The following is a 14810-nucleotide window of genomic DNA, read 5'->3' on the forward strand; positions in this document are numbered from 1 at the left end:
TCTTCTAAACTCCAGTAGATTCAAGCCTAGCCTGTCTAACCTTTCCTCATAAGACAACCCTCCCATTCCAGGTATTAGTCTCGTAAACCTTCACTGAACTGCTTCCAGTTAGCTGAAGCATAACCTCGCTACATTTGTATTCAATTTGCCTCACAATAAATGATAACATTCTATTAGCTTTCCTAATTACGTGCTTTTTAAAATTCATTTGTGGGATGTGGACGTTGCATTTATTGCCCATCCCTAATTGCCCTAGAACTGAGTGGCTTGCTCGGCCATTTCAGAGTCAACCACATTGCTGTAGGTCTGGAGTCACATGTAGGCCAAACCAGGTAAGGACAGCAGATTTCCTTCCCTAAAGGACATTCGTGAACCAGATGGGTTTTTCCAACAATCGACAATGACCATTAGTCAACGTTAGAGTAGCTTTTAATTCCAGATTTATTGACTGAATTCAAATTTCACCATCTGCTGTGGTGGGATTCAAACCCATGTCCTCAGAGCATTAGTCTGGGCTCTGGATTACTAGTCCAGTTATATTACCACTCCCCAACCCCTCCCCACCTGTACCTGCATACTAACCTTTTGCGATTCATGCACTGGGACACCCATATCCCTCTTCATCTCAGAGCTTTGCAATCACTCACCATTTAGATAGTATGCTTCCTTTTAATTCTTCCTGCCAAAATAGACAATTCAATATTTTCAGACAAGGACAGCAGACACATGGGAACACCACCACTGGCAAGTTCCCCTCCAAGCCACACACCATCCTGACTTGGAAATAAATTGCTGTTCCTCCACTGTCGCTGGATCAAAATCCTGGAACTCCCTCCCTAACAGCGCTGTGGGTGTACCCGCACCAGATAGACAGCAGAGTGGCAGCTCACCACCACCTTCTCAAGGGCAATTAGGGAGGGGTAACAAATGCTGGTGATGCCAGTGCTGCCCACACTTTCTTTCCCCCAAAATATACTTTATTCATAAAAATTTGTAAAAAAAAATACATTACAAAAATGTACCAGGTTGACATTCCAAAAAGTGCAAAGGAAATCAATTTTCTTCAATACAGGAGTGAGTTGCCTCAAAACCTTCCATTCCATTTTACATGCCATGTACATTTTACAGCAAACCCATATTTGGTGTATACAACCCAAGGGGTTTCCCATGTATCCAGCCCCTCAGTTCACTATGGCGGGAGGGTGTTACACAGTGGTCTTTCCCCATTGAGCCTTTGCAGTGGCTGCCCCGAGCTTTAATACGTCCCTCAGCATATAGTCCTGAACATTGGAATGTGCCAGTCTGCAACACTCGGTCATGGACAAATCTTTGTGCTGGACCAGCAAGTTTCGGGCCGACCAAAGGGAGTCTTTCACTGAATTGATGGTCCTCCAGCAGCAGTTCATGTTTATCTTGGTGTGCGTCCTTGGGAACAGCCCGTAGAGCACAGACTCCTGTGTTACAGAGCTGCTTGGGATGAACCTCGACAAAAACCACTGCATCTCTTTCCCTAAGTACTGACTCCATTCCTTTCCCTGGCAACAGTCTGAGATTAAGCCAGTCTGTTCACAGCCTTGGTGTCACATTAGACCCAAAGATGAGCTTCCGACCTCATATTTGCCCCATTACTGAGACTGCCTGTTTCCACCTCCATAACATCGCTTGTCTTCGCCCGTCTCAGTTCATCTTCTGCTGAAACCCTCATTCGTGCCTTTGTTACCTCTAAATTTGACTATTCCAACGCACTACTGTGCGGAGTTTGCAAGTTCTCCGTGTGACTGCGTGGGTTTCCGCCAGGTGCTCCGGTTTCCTCCCACAGCCAAAGACTTGCAGGTTGATAGGTAAATTGGCCATTGTAAATTGCGCCTAGTATAGGCAGGTGGTAGGAGATTTGAGCGAAGGTTGGGATGTGGTAGGAAATATGGGATTAATGTAGGAGTAGTATAAATGGGTGGTTGATTGTCGGCACAGACGTGGTGGGCCGAAGGGCTTATTTCAGTGCTGTATCGCTCTATGACAATCCTGGCTGGCTTACCACATTAGGGGGAGGCGGTGGCGTAGTGGCAATGTCACTGGACTAGTAACCCAGAACCCATGATACAGTTCTGGGGACATGGGTTCAAATCCCACCACAGCAGATGATGAAATTTGAATTCAATTAATAAACCTGGAGCTAAAAGCTAATCTGAGGATGACCATTGTCATAGAGTTATATAGCACAGAAACAGGCCCTTCAGCCCATCGTGTCTGTGCTGGCCATCAAGCACCTAACTATTCTAATCCCATTTTCCAGCATTTGGCCTGTAGCCTCGTATGCTATGGCGTTTCAAGTGCTCATCTAAATAAATGTTGTGAGGGTTCCTGCCTCTACCACCTCTTCAGGCAGTGCGCTCCAGATTCCAACCACCCTCTGGGTGAAATTTTTTCCCCTCAAATGCCCTCTAAACCTCCTGCCCCTTAGCTTAAATCTATGCCCCCTGGTTATTGACCCCTTCCTATATAACCTATCAATGCCCCTCATAATTTTGTATACCTCAATCATGTCCCCCCTCAGCCTTCTCTGCTCTAAGGAATGATGTGTTAAATTTTAGCTGTTTCTTAAGAATAAATAAATAAGTCTTTGTGAGTTACTCTAATGTGAAAATGATCAAATGCCACTTGAAGCTTCTATGCGGATTTGATTAAATAGTCTCTAAGTAAATAGGCATTCAAAACACCTTGGCTGCAGCAGGCATCAAACAGTTCTTTCAACGATAAGCACAGCAATAGAACAACTTGCATTTTAAAACAGACAGTCTCTCAGTCAAAACTTTACTTCAGCAATGCAAATGGTCTCTTCAAAGGGTTTTATCCCCCTCCTTAGGCAATTAACTCAGACTGTAGCTCCTTGTAGAAGTTCTGCAGAGAGATAGACAACTCTTTTCTTTAGTAGCACAGTTCACTGGAGAGTCTCTCAAACCAGCTTCAGGTGTTTTATTTTCACCCATCTGGTGCCCCGATGTCCTTTAGGGAAGGAAATGTGGCCTGGTGTGGCCTACATGTGACTCCAGACCCATAGCAATGTGGTTGACTCTTAAAATGCCCTCTGAAATGGCCGAGCAAGCCACTCAGTTCAAGGGCAATTAGGGATGGACAACAAATGCTGGCCTAGCCAGCAACTCCCACATCCCACAAACAAATAGATTTTTTCCCATAAATTGGAGGTCACCCAAAACTTTGCTTCCTGTGTCTTAACTTGCACTAAGTTCCGTTCCCCTTTTACCCTTGTGCTCACTAATCTATACCTGGCTCCTGATCAAGCAACATTGGTGATTTTAAAATTCTCATCCTCATTTTCAAATCCCTCCATCGCCTTGTCCTTCCCTATCTCTGTATTCTCCTCCAGCCCCCACAACCCTCAGATATCTGCGCTCCTCTAATTCAGCCCTCTTGAGCATTCCTGATTTTAATGGCTCCATGCTTTCAGTTGCCTAGGCCCTATGCTCTGGAAATACTCTCCCTACACCTCTCAATTTCTCCACCTTTAAAACACTCCTTAAAACCGACCTCTTTGACCAAGCTTTTGGTCATGTGACCTAATATCTCCTTGTGTGGCTCAGTGTCATATCTTGTTTTATAATGCTCCTGTGAAGTGCCTCGGGACATTTTATTATGTTAACGGCGCTATATAAATATAAGTTGTTGTTGCAGACTTCCAGAGTTTACAGCGCAGGAGGCCATTCGGGCCATTGTGCCTGTGCCATCTCTCTGAAGGAACAATTCACTTAGTCCCCTTGCCTCATACCTTTAACTTTCATAATTAATGCAAATCCATCTTGGAAAATCTGCCCCGTAGATCACCACTTTCCTCAAGACATAGAGTACTTGGTTCGGTTTGTTATAATTGGGTAACGGTTTTATAGCTTGGGTATGGTGAACATAAAATAGTAAATATTCTGATCGTTGACTTACTCCAAAGTATACACAAGGGAAAACATGAGCAATGTTCTGAGAAGGCAAGATGCAGAGACGTCTCCTCTTGTGGGGAAGACTAAAACTAGGGTCCATAAATATATGATCATTACTAATAAATCCAATAGAAAATTCAGGAGAAATTTGTGCCTTATAGATGGTGGAAAAGCTCTGGGGAGTCTGCAGGTGTGTCACTCTTTGCAGAATTCCCTCTGACTTGCTCTTGTATTTATTTTGTTATGGAATTTCCATCTTTTTTGTGTTAAAACTTGGGAATCTGTATTTTTAACAACTAAAAAGGGATTTTATGGACATTGAAACATCTGGAGATAGCTGAACTTTATGGATGCTTTTTTTAAAAAGGAAGGTCAACAAGAGGTTCCCAGGTTAACCAGTAAGCAAGTACTGGAAACAAGGTGATTTCAACTAAACAGAGGGGGGTTGAGAATAGAGAATTTATGACGAGCATGAGACTTGCTTGGAAAAATGTTAGTTTCACTTTGAACTGTTAAAAGATGCTGGTTTTTGGACTAATATATGGACCTACCAGGAGATCAGAAGAAAAAAATCAGACCACTATTACGTCTCTTTAAAGAATCCCCGCTACTGAAAAGCAAAAGCTTGCATGAAGCTGTACTGTTGCCTCCTGTATTTTTGAAGACATCCTGAATGCTTGCAGAAACCTTGCATCTTTAAAAGGTCGTTTGCATCAAATGTGTGAGAACTGACACCTCTGTTGCTGCACACCTGTTGTAAGACCTTTGTGAAGCCTTCAGCAGTTGAATTTCTTTGAATGTTTACCCAAACAGACTGTTCATCAACCTGTTCCGAAGAAGGGTCACTGACCCGAAACGTTAACTCTGCTTCTCTTTCCACAGATGCTGCCAGACCTGCTGAGTGAATCCAGCATTTCTTGTTTTTGTTCATCAACCTCGCCTGGGAAGTGTAGGATCGGAATCCCCTCCAACTGGGAAATTTATGGAATATAAAAATCCAGGCCCACGGACATGGTTTGACCTCATGTTTTTAAGCGATAAAATACAAAAGGCTGCGTTTGCTGACAATGCAACCACGAGGTGGCGCTGCACTGGCACATGTGCAATTGCAGCCTGTTCAATGTCACAGTCAGCGACGTTCAGGCAGCTGCCAGGACTAAAGATGGCGCTGCTCAAATAATCGCACAAAGGCAATGTAAACATATGGCCGGAGAGATCAGCTGGCTGGGGAAATCGCCGGAGAGATCGAGGGGAGGTGGGGAATTACCGGAGAGAGTGGGCCGGGGGTGGGGGGGGGGGGGTTGCAGGAGGAGACCGCACCCGCCACCAAGGTGTTCGGCCGCTCCCTCCCCCACTCTCCCCCCACACCCCGCTCTCTCCCCAACACCGCGCTTTCTCCCCGCTTCTCCGCTTGCTCTCTCGCCCGAGTTATGCGATGTCGTCATCTGGGCATGCGTGCACCAGTCCTGGCAATTTACGTGATGACGTCATCCGTGCATGCGCCAACCGGTCCTGGCAATGCGGAACGCAGCGCACGCGCAGAGAGCAGGAGCCCGTTTGCGCATGTGCGCAGGTTGGTGCAGTCGGATGACGTCCCCGCCTGCTGCGTTGTCAAGAATCACTTTGAAAGCACAAAGCACTCCAAGCACAAACATTAATACATTTTTTAAAAAACAGGAAGTGGGTAGGCACAGTAGAAACAAACTAAACACACTAAAAAACCTTAAAATAAAATAAAATAAAAATGAAAACATAACTAAACATAAAAATGGGGGGCCCGTCATGCTCTGAAATTATTGAATTCAATGTTCAGTCTGGCAGGCTGTTAGCGTGCCTAGTCGGTAAATGAGATGCTGTCCCTCGCTTGCGTTGATGTTCGCTGGAACACTTCAGCAATCCCTGGATAGAGATGTGAGCATGAGAGCTGGGAGGAGGGGGACTGGCGGTTGTTGAAATGGCCAGGAACCGGAAGCTTGGGGTTATGCTTTTGGACTCCCCAATGTAGAGGAAACCACATTGTGAGCAGCGAATACAGTTTACCACATTGAAAGAAGTACAAGTAAATTGCTGTTTCACCTGAAAGGAGTGTTTGGGGCCTTGGATAGTGAGGACAGAGGAGGTATTACACCTGCTGCGATTGCAGGGGAAGGTGCCCTGGGAAGGGGACGAGGTGGTGAGGGTAATGGAGGAGTGGACGAGGGTGTTGTGGAGGGAACGATCCCTTCGGAATGCTGACAGGGGAAGGGAGGGGAAGATGCGTTTCTTTTTATTCATTCATGGGATGTGGGCGTCACTGGCTATGCCAGCATTTATTGCCCATCCCTAATTGCCCTTGAGAAGGTGGTGGTGAGCTGCCTTCTTGAACTGCTGCAGTCCATGGGAGGTAGGTACACCCACAGTGCTGTTAGGAAGGGAGTTCCAGGGTTTTGACCCAGCGACAGTGAAGGAACGGCAATATAGTTCCAAGTCAGGATGCTGTGTGACTTGGATGGGAACTTGCAGGTGGTGATGTTCCCATGCATCTGCTGCTCTTGTCCTTCGAGGTGGTAAAGGTCGCGGGTTTGGAAGGTGCTGTCTAAGGAGCTTTGGTGCGTTGCTGCAGTGCATCTTGTAGATGGTACACACTGTTGCCACTGTGCATTGGTGGTGGAGGGACTGAATGTTTGTGGATGGGGTGCCTATCAAGCGGGCTGCTTTGTTCTAGATGGTGTCGAGCTTCTTGAGTGTTGTTGGAGCTGCACCCATCCAGGCAAGTGGAGAGTATTCTATCAAACTCCTGACTTGTGCCTTGTAGATGGTGGACAGGCATTGGGGAGTCAGGAGGTGAGTTACTCGCTGCAGGATTCCTAGCCTCTGACCTGCTCTTGTACCCCTGGTATTTATATGACAACTCCAGTTCAGTTTTTGGTCAATGGTAGCCCCTAGGATGTTGATAATGGGGGATTCAGCAATGGTAATGCCATTGAATGTCAAGGGGAGATGGTTAGATTCTCTCTTGTTGGAGATGGTCATTGCCTGGCACTTGTGTGGCGCAAATGTTACTTGCCACTCATCAGCCCCAGCCTGGATATTGTCCAGGTCTTGCTGCATTTCTACACGGACTGCTTCAGTATCTGAGGAGTCGCGAATGGTGCTGAACATTGTGCAATCATCAGCGAACATCCCCACTTCTGACCTTATGATTGAAGGAAGGTCATTGATGAAGCAGCTGAAGATGGTTGGACCTAGGACAGTGGCTTCATGCTGGAAGCGGCGGAGGATGATCCTTTGGATCTGGAGGCTGGTGGTGTGGAAAGGTGAGCACAAGGGGAACCCTGTCGCGATTCTGAGAGGGAGGGGGAAGGGGTGAGGGTAGAGGTGCGGGAAATGGGCCAGACACGGTTTAGGGCCCTGTCAACCACAGTGGGGGGAGGTAATCCTTGCTTGAGGAAAAAGGAAGACATATGTCGTGGAAGGTAGCACCATCAGAGCAGATGTGTCAGAGGTGGAGAAACTGGGAGAATGGAATGGATTGATATGTTTGAGTTGACTGATTATAAAAAGAGGGCATATTGGAGTGACTGTGCTGCAGTCAGGTGAAGGAGGACGGGGACTGGTCATCTCCAGATCCAGGCCGACAATCAACATCGGTAATGATCAGCCGTGTGGGTGATTGTAAGCTTTCAGTCAAGTCTTGAAGGGGTTTGTACTGTGGGGGCTGCAGTCGGAAGAAGGGTCAGGATTGGTCACCTTGACTGAGGACCTACAATCAACATTGGACAGGCCAGCTGTGTTGGGAATTGTAAGTTTTTCCAGCCAAATCGTTGTGATATTGGTCTGAGGGTTTTGCAAGGTTTTGGGACAAAAGCATAGCGCTTTAGTCTGTATTTTGAGAGTTTTAAACTAAGTCGTAGTGACTTCATTTTGGATAACTGGGAACAGCGGTCTAATCGCAGAAGGGTTCAGCTGGGAATTGGAGGTGTCAATTTGGATAACTGCAGAAGGTTTTCTACTGGGGACAGTTTGTTTATTTCTTTTAAACTAAGCAAAGAGGTATCTGTACTAGCGACATTAGTAGGTTCAATAAAACAACACATTTATGGTTGAGCCAAACTCTGTGTCAGGTGCATTTTGTTCTTGTAATTCCTGAAGTCCAAGAACCATCGTACGGGGGAAACGGGAAAGGCACCTCTTACAAAAGATTCCTAGTGGCAGCCAACTATTCGACTTTGGGGCACCTCACCAAAACAAAGGACTTCCTTCCATATCTTTGCAGACTAAGTTTTTTTCTTCCTTCTATTTCTTTGTAACAGCTGTAAACAAAAATCCTTTTTTCCCCCCGGTTAACTGGTTTTTGGATACATGTGCATGAGGACAAGGATATAAAAAATACTTCAATTTCAATTCACATCTATTTATTTCAATATTGATTCAGACTTGGTTTATAATAAACGGATAATTTTGTTGTTTATTAAAGAAACCTGGTTGATGTGCTTTATTCGGGGGACAAATAGAGTATCTAATTGGCTGTTTCAATAAGTGGAAACATTTATTGAAATGTTGTGACCTGTGGAGAGGTGGGACTGAATTAACAGTGCACTCCTCCTGCCTCAGTCATGACAATTTTTTGTTATTCTTACTTTTATGTGGTTTGTCCAGTTCAGTTGCTGGTCAATGGTGACCCCCAGGATGCTGTTGGTGGGGGACTAGACAATAGTAATTCTTTGGATGCCCAGAGGATGTGGCTAGACTCTCTTGTTAGAGATGCTCATTGCCTGGCACTTGTGTGACACAAATGTTACATGCCACTTATCGACCCAAGCCTAAATGTTGTCCTAACATTTAAACTGTGTTTTCCTTCTGGCAAAATGATAAATGTGTCAGGTAGAGTGGTATTGGGCCAACAGACAGAACCAGACAGCAAGTTCTCTGGTTCTATGCCCAGTCTGCACTGAGGTAACTACTCAAATCCAGTGCAGCACTCCCAACTGCTGCCATGGTCCTCAGCATACACTAAACTAGAAAGAGAAAACTCAGTCAGACCTCCCGTTTCCTCGTCACTATGCAGTGTCTTCCTCCATTCCTGAAAATTGCAGTCCCCCGTGGAATTGCCCAGACAGTGCTCAAAATAGAGGAAAGACCACTTGCAGTGGTGGGACCAAGATAGAATTATTACCCAGCAGGAAACAGCATCTTTGGAAGATGAGTGAAAACTTGCAGGAGGAATGATTTTATTTCAAAAAAGTATACTATTAACAGCCTATAGCAAAATCGTAATGTTCAAAAATGTTCAACAGCATTTTGTAAATAATCGTGATGTGCTCTGTAACTTTATATATTTGATTATATATTGTTCTGTATAGTAATTTTAAAAGGTTACACCACAAAAACCATCTTCTCTGCTAATTTCTAATGTTGGAAACAGATTTTCTTTGTTGCAAAAAGCTAATTTCTAAGTCTTCTCTGCAGCCCTTGATTAGATTCCAGTCTGTAATTCATTCCCAGGTATCCATTATTCTATATATAAACCACCTGAACCCTCAATTAGACTCCAGTCTGTAACTCACTCCCAGGTATCCATTATTCTATATATAGTCTTAGAGTCATAGAGTTATACAGCACAGAAACAAGCCCTTCAGCCCATTGTGTCTGTGCCGGGCATCTACTCTAATCCCATTTTCCAGCACTTGGCCCATAGCCTTGTATGCTATGGAATTTCAAGTACTCATCTAAATACTTCTTAAATGTTGTGAGGGTTCCTGCCTCTACCACCTCTTCAGGCAGTGTATTCCAGATTCCAACCACCCTCTGGGTGAAAACATTTTTCCTCAAATACCCTCTAAACCTCCTGCCCCTTACCTTAAATCTATGCCCCCTGGTTATTGACCCCTCCGCTAAGGGAAAAAGTTTCTTCCTATCTATCCTATCAATGCCCCTCATAATTTTGCATACCTCAATCAGGTCCCCCCTCAGCCTTCTCTGCCTAAAGGAAAACAACCCTAGCCTATCCAGTCTCTCTTCATAGCTGAAATGCTCCAGCCCAGGCAACATCCTGGTGAATCGCCTCTGCACCTCTCCAGTGAAATCACATCCTTCCTGTAGTGTGGCAACCAGAACTATACACAGTACTCCAGCTGTGTCCTAACTAGCGTTTTATACAGCTCCATCATAACCTCCCTGCTCTTATATTCTATGCCTCGGCTAATAAAGGCAAGTATCCCATATGCTTTCCTAACCACCTTATTTACCTGTGCTGCTACCTTCAGTGATCTATGGACAAGTACACCAAGGTCCCTCTGACCCTCTGTACTTCCTAGGGTCCTACCATCCATTGTATATTCCCTTGCCTTGTTAGTCCTCTCAAAATTCATCACCTCACACTTCTCAAGATTAAATTCAATTTTCCACTGCTCCGCCTATCTATATCGTCCTGTAATCTAAGGCTTTCCTCCTCACTATTTACAACACCACCAATTTTCATGTCATCTGCGAACTTACTTATCATACCTCCTATATTCACGTCAAAATCATTAATGTACATCACAAACAGCAAGAAGTCCCAGCATCGATCCCTGCGGTACACCACTGGTCACAGGCTTCCACTCACAAAAACAACCCTCGACCATCACCCTCTGCTTCCTGCCACTAAGCCAATTTTGGATCCAATTTGCCAAATTGGCCTGGGCTCTTATCTTCTTAACCAATCTCTCATGCAGGACCTTATCAAAAGCCTTAGTGAAGTCCATGTAGACTACAACTTTACCCTCATCTACACATCTAGTCACCTCCTCGAAAAATTCAATCAAGTTAGTTAGACACGATCTCCCCCTGACAAAGCCATGCTGACTATCCCTGATTAATCCCTGCCTCTCCAATGGAGATTAATCCTGTCCCTCAGAATTTTTCCAATAATTTCCCTACCACTGATGTTAGACTCACTGGCCTGTAATTACCCGGTTTATCCCTGCTACCTTTCTTAAATAATGGTACCACATTCACGGTCCTCCAGTCCTCTGGTACCTCTCCTGTGGCCAGAGACGATTTGAAAATTTGTGTCAGAGCCCCTGTTATCTCCTCCATTGCCTCACATAACAGCCTGGGATACATCTCATCTGGGCCTGGTGATTTATCCACTTTTAAGCCCGCTAGAAGTAAATACTTCCTCCCTTTCAATGCTAATTTGTTCAAGTATATCACAATCCCCCGCCCTGATCTCTACACCTACATCGTCCTTCTCCATAGTGAACACAACTGAAAAGTAATCATTTAAAACCTCACCTTTGTCCTCTGGCTCCACACACAGATTGCCACTTTGGTCCCTACACCTTACCTGGTTATCCTCTTGCCCTTAATATACTTATAAAGTGCCTTGGGATTTTCCTTTATCTTGCCCGCCAGTATTTTTTCCATGTCCTCTCTTCGCTCTCCGAATTACTTTTTTTTTTTAAGTACCCCCTTACATTATCAATACTCCTCTAGGGCCTCCACTGTTTACAGCGCTCTGAACTATCTGAACCCCTCGATTAGATTCCAGTCTGTAACTCACTCCCAGGTATCCATCATTCTATATATAAACCACCTGAACCTCTCCATTAGATTCCTGTCTGTAACTCATTCCCAGGTCTATGATATATGCACACACTAGCCAATCTCCTGTAGCATTGCAGACTTTGGGTTTAACAATATGGTCTCGTACCAGTCTCTGCTGTCTTTGTATTGCTGCCTCTTTCCTTCCTCCGGTTTCTCAATGGGGAGTAAAATCGAGCAGGTGTATAAAATAAGCATTGCACACGATCCTGTCAGCATCCCTCCGGTTGAGTCGAGTTAAAGTGACTCCCTTAGTTGATCTTCCAATCGGCTGTGGAAAGGCTGGGTACAAAAGGGAGGAAAAAATCCAGGGGACACGCATCTAACCCCTGCCGGAAATTGGGCATGTGGATGTGGGTAGAGGGTCCGAATTACACGGGGCTGCACTGCTCCCCACAGTTGAATAGTCGACAGGTATGCCCTGCTTCAGTTCGCACACGGAGGCCCATGGAAAGCGCACCTCAGCAACTCGTCAACCACTTCAGGACAGAGTAGATGGGGAGAAGGAAACAGAAGACTGACAACGTATTCAGCTCCTGGTACCAAGGATTTCCTTTTTTTTAATTATTATTGGAACATATTCGCTACTCAAATACACTGTACCAGGTGGGCGACGTAGTGTGATTGTAACAATCATAATTTCCATGCAAACACTGTTCAACAAAGATAAAGGAAAGAGGAAAATAAGTCTAAAAATTGTTTCGATAATGGAATAGTGTCACTTGCTGTCAAGTGCAGCTAAATGCAGGGTATTTACATTCAGTCATTTCCATTGTCAATGCCGGTGAACGCGCAATGTAAAACGGTGCAGACCGCACAGTCAGACTTCGGGCTGTCAACAATCGACGGCAATAAAAGCTGGGTTTGTAGTCGCTCGTCTATCTGCTCTGTTCAACTGGAATGAGAGAGAAAGAAAAAAATGTGAGTAATATCCTACACAATAAAAATGTCTTTTTTTGCATGTGACATATCCTCCTGAGCCTTCTCTTCCCCAAACACTACCTGGGCTGAAATCAATTAACTCCTCTGGTTTTCATGAAAGACCATGAGATGCTTTGATGTTTTGGCCTCAGGCAAGCTGACCTGGTACCTCCATGAAACAATAAAATAACTTACATTTATATAGCGCCTTCCAAGGCCTCAGGACATCCCAAAGGCGTTTCACAGCTGAGTATCCTTCTTTTTGAAGTATGCTTACTGTTGTAGCTTAGGAAACACGGCATGCAGCAAGCTCTCACAAGCAGCAATGTGATAATGACCATATAATGTTTCAGTGATGTTGGTTGAGGATAAATATTGGCTCAGGACACTGGAAGAACTCTCCAGCCCTTCTTTGAAATAGTGCTGTGGGATCTGTTACATCCACCTGAGGGGGTCAACGTGCCTCGTTTTAATGTCTCGTTAGAAGGACACTGCCTCTGACAGTGCAGCGCGACCTTGGTACTGCACTGGCAGTCTCAGCCTGGTCCTTAACTCAAATTAAAAACAAGCAGGGTATGGTACAACAGTCATGACTATGGTGTTGGACGAGAACTCTAAAGTCCATGAGTTCCAATCCCATCAAGCCGCAAAATTATTCTACAACGACGTGGATAGACCAGAGAAGCTCTGATTGTTTTCCTTAGAGCAGAGCAGGTTAAGAGGAGAATTAATAGAGGCGTTCAAAATTATGGAAGGTTTTGATAATAGATTGGGAGAAACTGCTTTCATTAGCAGGAGAGGTAACCATAGCACACAAATTTAAGTTCATATCTTGACCCAGAGTGATCAGAACTCACTACCACGTGGAGTGGTTCAGACAAATAGCATAAATAGATTTAAGGAGAAATCTGCTAAGTCTGTGCGGGAGGAAGGATCAGAAGGATATGCTGATGGAGGTGAGATGAAGTAGGGAAGGGGGAGGCTCAGGTGGAGCTTAAAAACTGGCCCAGACCAGCTGAGCCCAGAGGCTTGTTCCCATGCTGCACATTCCGTGCAATGCTTTGCAACCAACGGCTCAACTGCTATCAAACTGAACCAAGCTGACGTCCAAAGTGTTTGTCCATCTCTAGTGGGTTAATGGAGGGGGAACAGAAGATGCCTGTTAACAGAGGCTATGCTTGACACTTACTGTATGAAGAGATGTCGATCTCATCAGGCAGCTCGCTGATGTTCACTTCAAACCTGTCCTGCACATCGTTGAGGATCTTGGCGTCATTCTCGTCCGACACGAAGGTGATGGCCAGCCCCTTAGTGCCAAACCGGCCAGCTCTGGCCACCTGCGATGCAAAGACCCGGATGTTAGGATTAACTGGGAGAGCTGTATCCGTAAAATATCGGAGCTCAGAGAAAGCGTCAGAGAGCAGTCTGGAGTCGGACCCTACCCGGTTCCCTTTCTCTTCCCGCCCAGAGCTCTCAAGGCCCACGGTTGCACCATCCTGAGACCAGTCCTGGGCTCTCCCCGCCTGCGCAGCGCATTGCTGCAACACTCATTGCATTGACCTGCAGATGGAAGCTGAAACTATTGAAATCAGCCTAAGAACCTGCTTACATTATTAAGCAATAAGGACTCCCAGTTTAAACCGTGGATGTATTTTCCTCCAGTTGTAATTTGAAAGGTTGGCAAGAGTATGAAACGTGGACATTAGATTCAGCATATTCCTTCGCGTTGGTGACATTATGGCTAGCTGGGTGTCCAACACCTTGCAAAAACCCATGGCAGAAGTCTCCAAGTTATATAACTGGAGTTTGCGTTTTGTCCGAGTGTGAGTGCACACGCTCTCCATCCAGACACAGTTTGATAAGTTAATCCCAGACAGTCTCAGGTGCCAGTTGGTAACAGCCACTGTTTATCAATGCCAGGTGGTACAGAGAGTGTGGAAAGAATGTTTCCCCTTGTGGGAGAATCTAGAACTAGGGGTCACTGTTTAAAAATAAGGGGTCGCCCATTTGAGGCAGAGATGAGGAGAAATTTTTTCTCTGAAGGTCGTGAGTCTTTGGAATTCTCTTCCTCAAAAGGACGTGGAAGCAGAGTCTTAAGATTTTTAAGGCAGATGTAAATAGATTCTTGATAAGCAAGGGGGTGTGGAAGGTTATCGGGGGTAGGTGGAAATGTGGAGTAATCAGTTCAGCCATGAACTTATTGAATGGCGGAGCAGGCTTGAAGGGCCGAGTGGCCTTCTCCTGCTCATAATTCGTATGTACAGCTGAAGTTCAATCCCAACAAGGATTTACCAGCAGGGAGCTTCCCATGTCTTGGATGGTTAGGAACACTTTAACAGTTTGGACACAGCTTTGTAGAGGGCAAAGCATCCCAGT

The 14810-nt window shown here is 45.3% G+C and overlaps 1 protein-coding gene across 2 annotated transcripts in view; it reads right to left on the reverse strand.

Moving 5' to 3' along the window:
- Positions 1-12041: 12041 nt before the first annotated feature.
- The window catches only part of LOC137346174 (spliceosome RNA helicase DDX39B), a 36078-nt gene continuing 33309 nt past the window's right edge, over positions 12042-14810 (reverse strand). For both annotated transcript variants that reach the window (XM_068009555.1, XM_068009556.1), the window contains 2 exons: positions 13624-13771; positions 12042-12408 (listed from right to left, as the gene is read on the reverse strand). In XM_068009555.1, the coding sequence (XP_067865656.1) occupies positions 12392-12408; positions 13624-13771 (165 nt within the window). In that variant the 3' untranslated portion in view covers positions 12042-12391. The remainder of the gene's footprint in view (positions 12409-13623; positions 13772-14810) is intronic.

The sequence above is a fragment of the Heterodontus francisci genome, chromosome 29 (assembly GCF_036365525.1).
Source record: "Heterodontus francisci isolate sHetFra1 chromosome 29, sHetFra1.hap1, whole genome shotgun sequence".
Lineage (NCBI taxonomy): Eukaryota > Metazoa > Chordata > Chondrichthyes > Heterodontiformes > Heterodontidae > Heterodontus > Heterodontus francisci.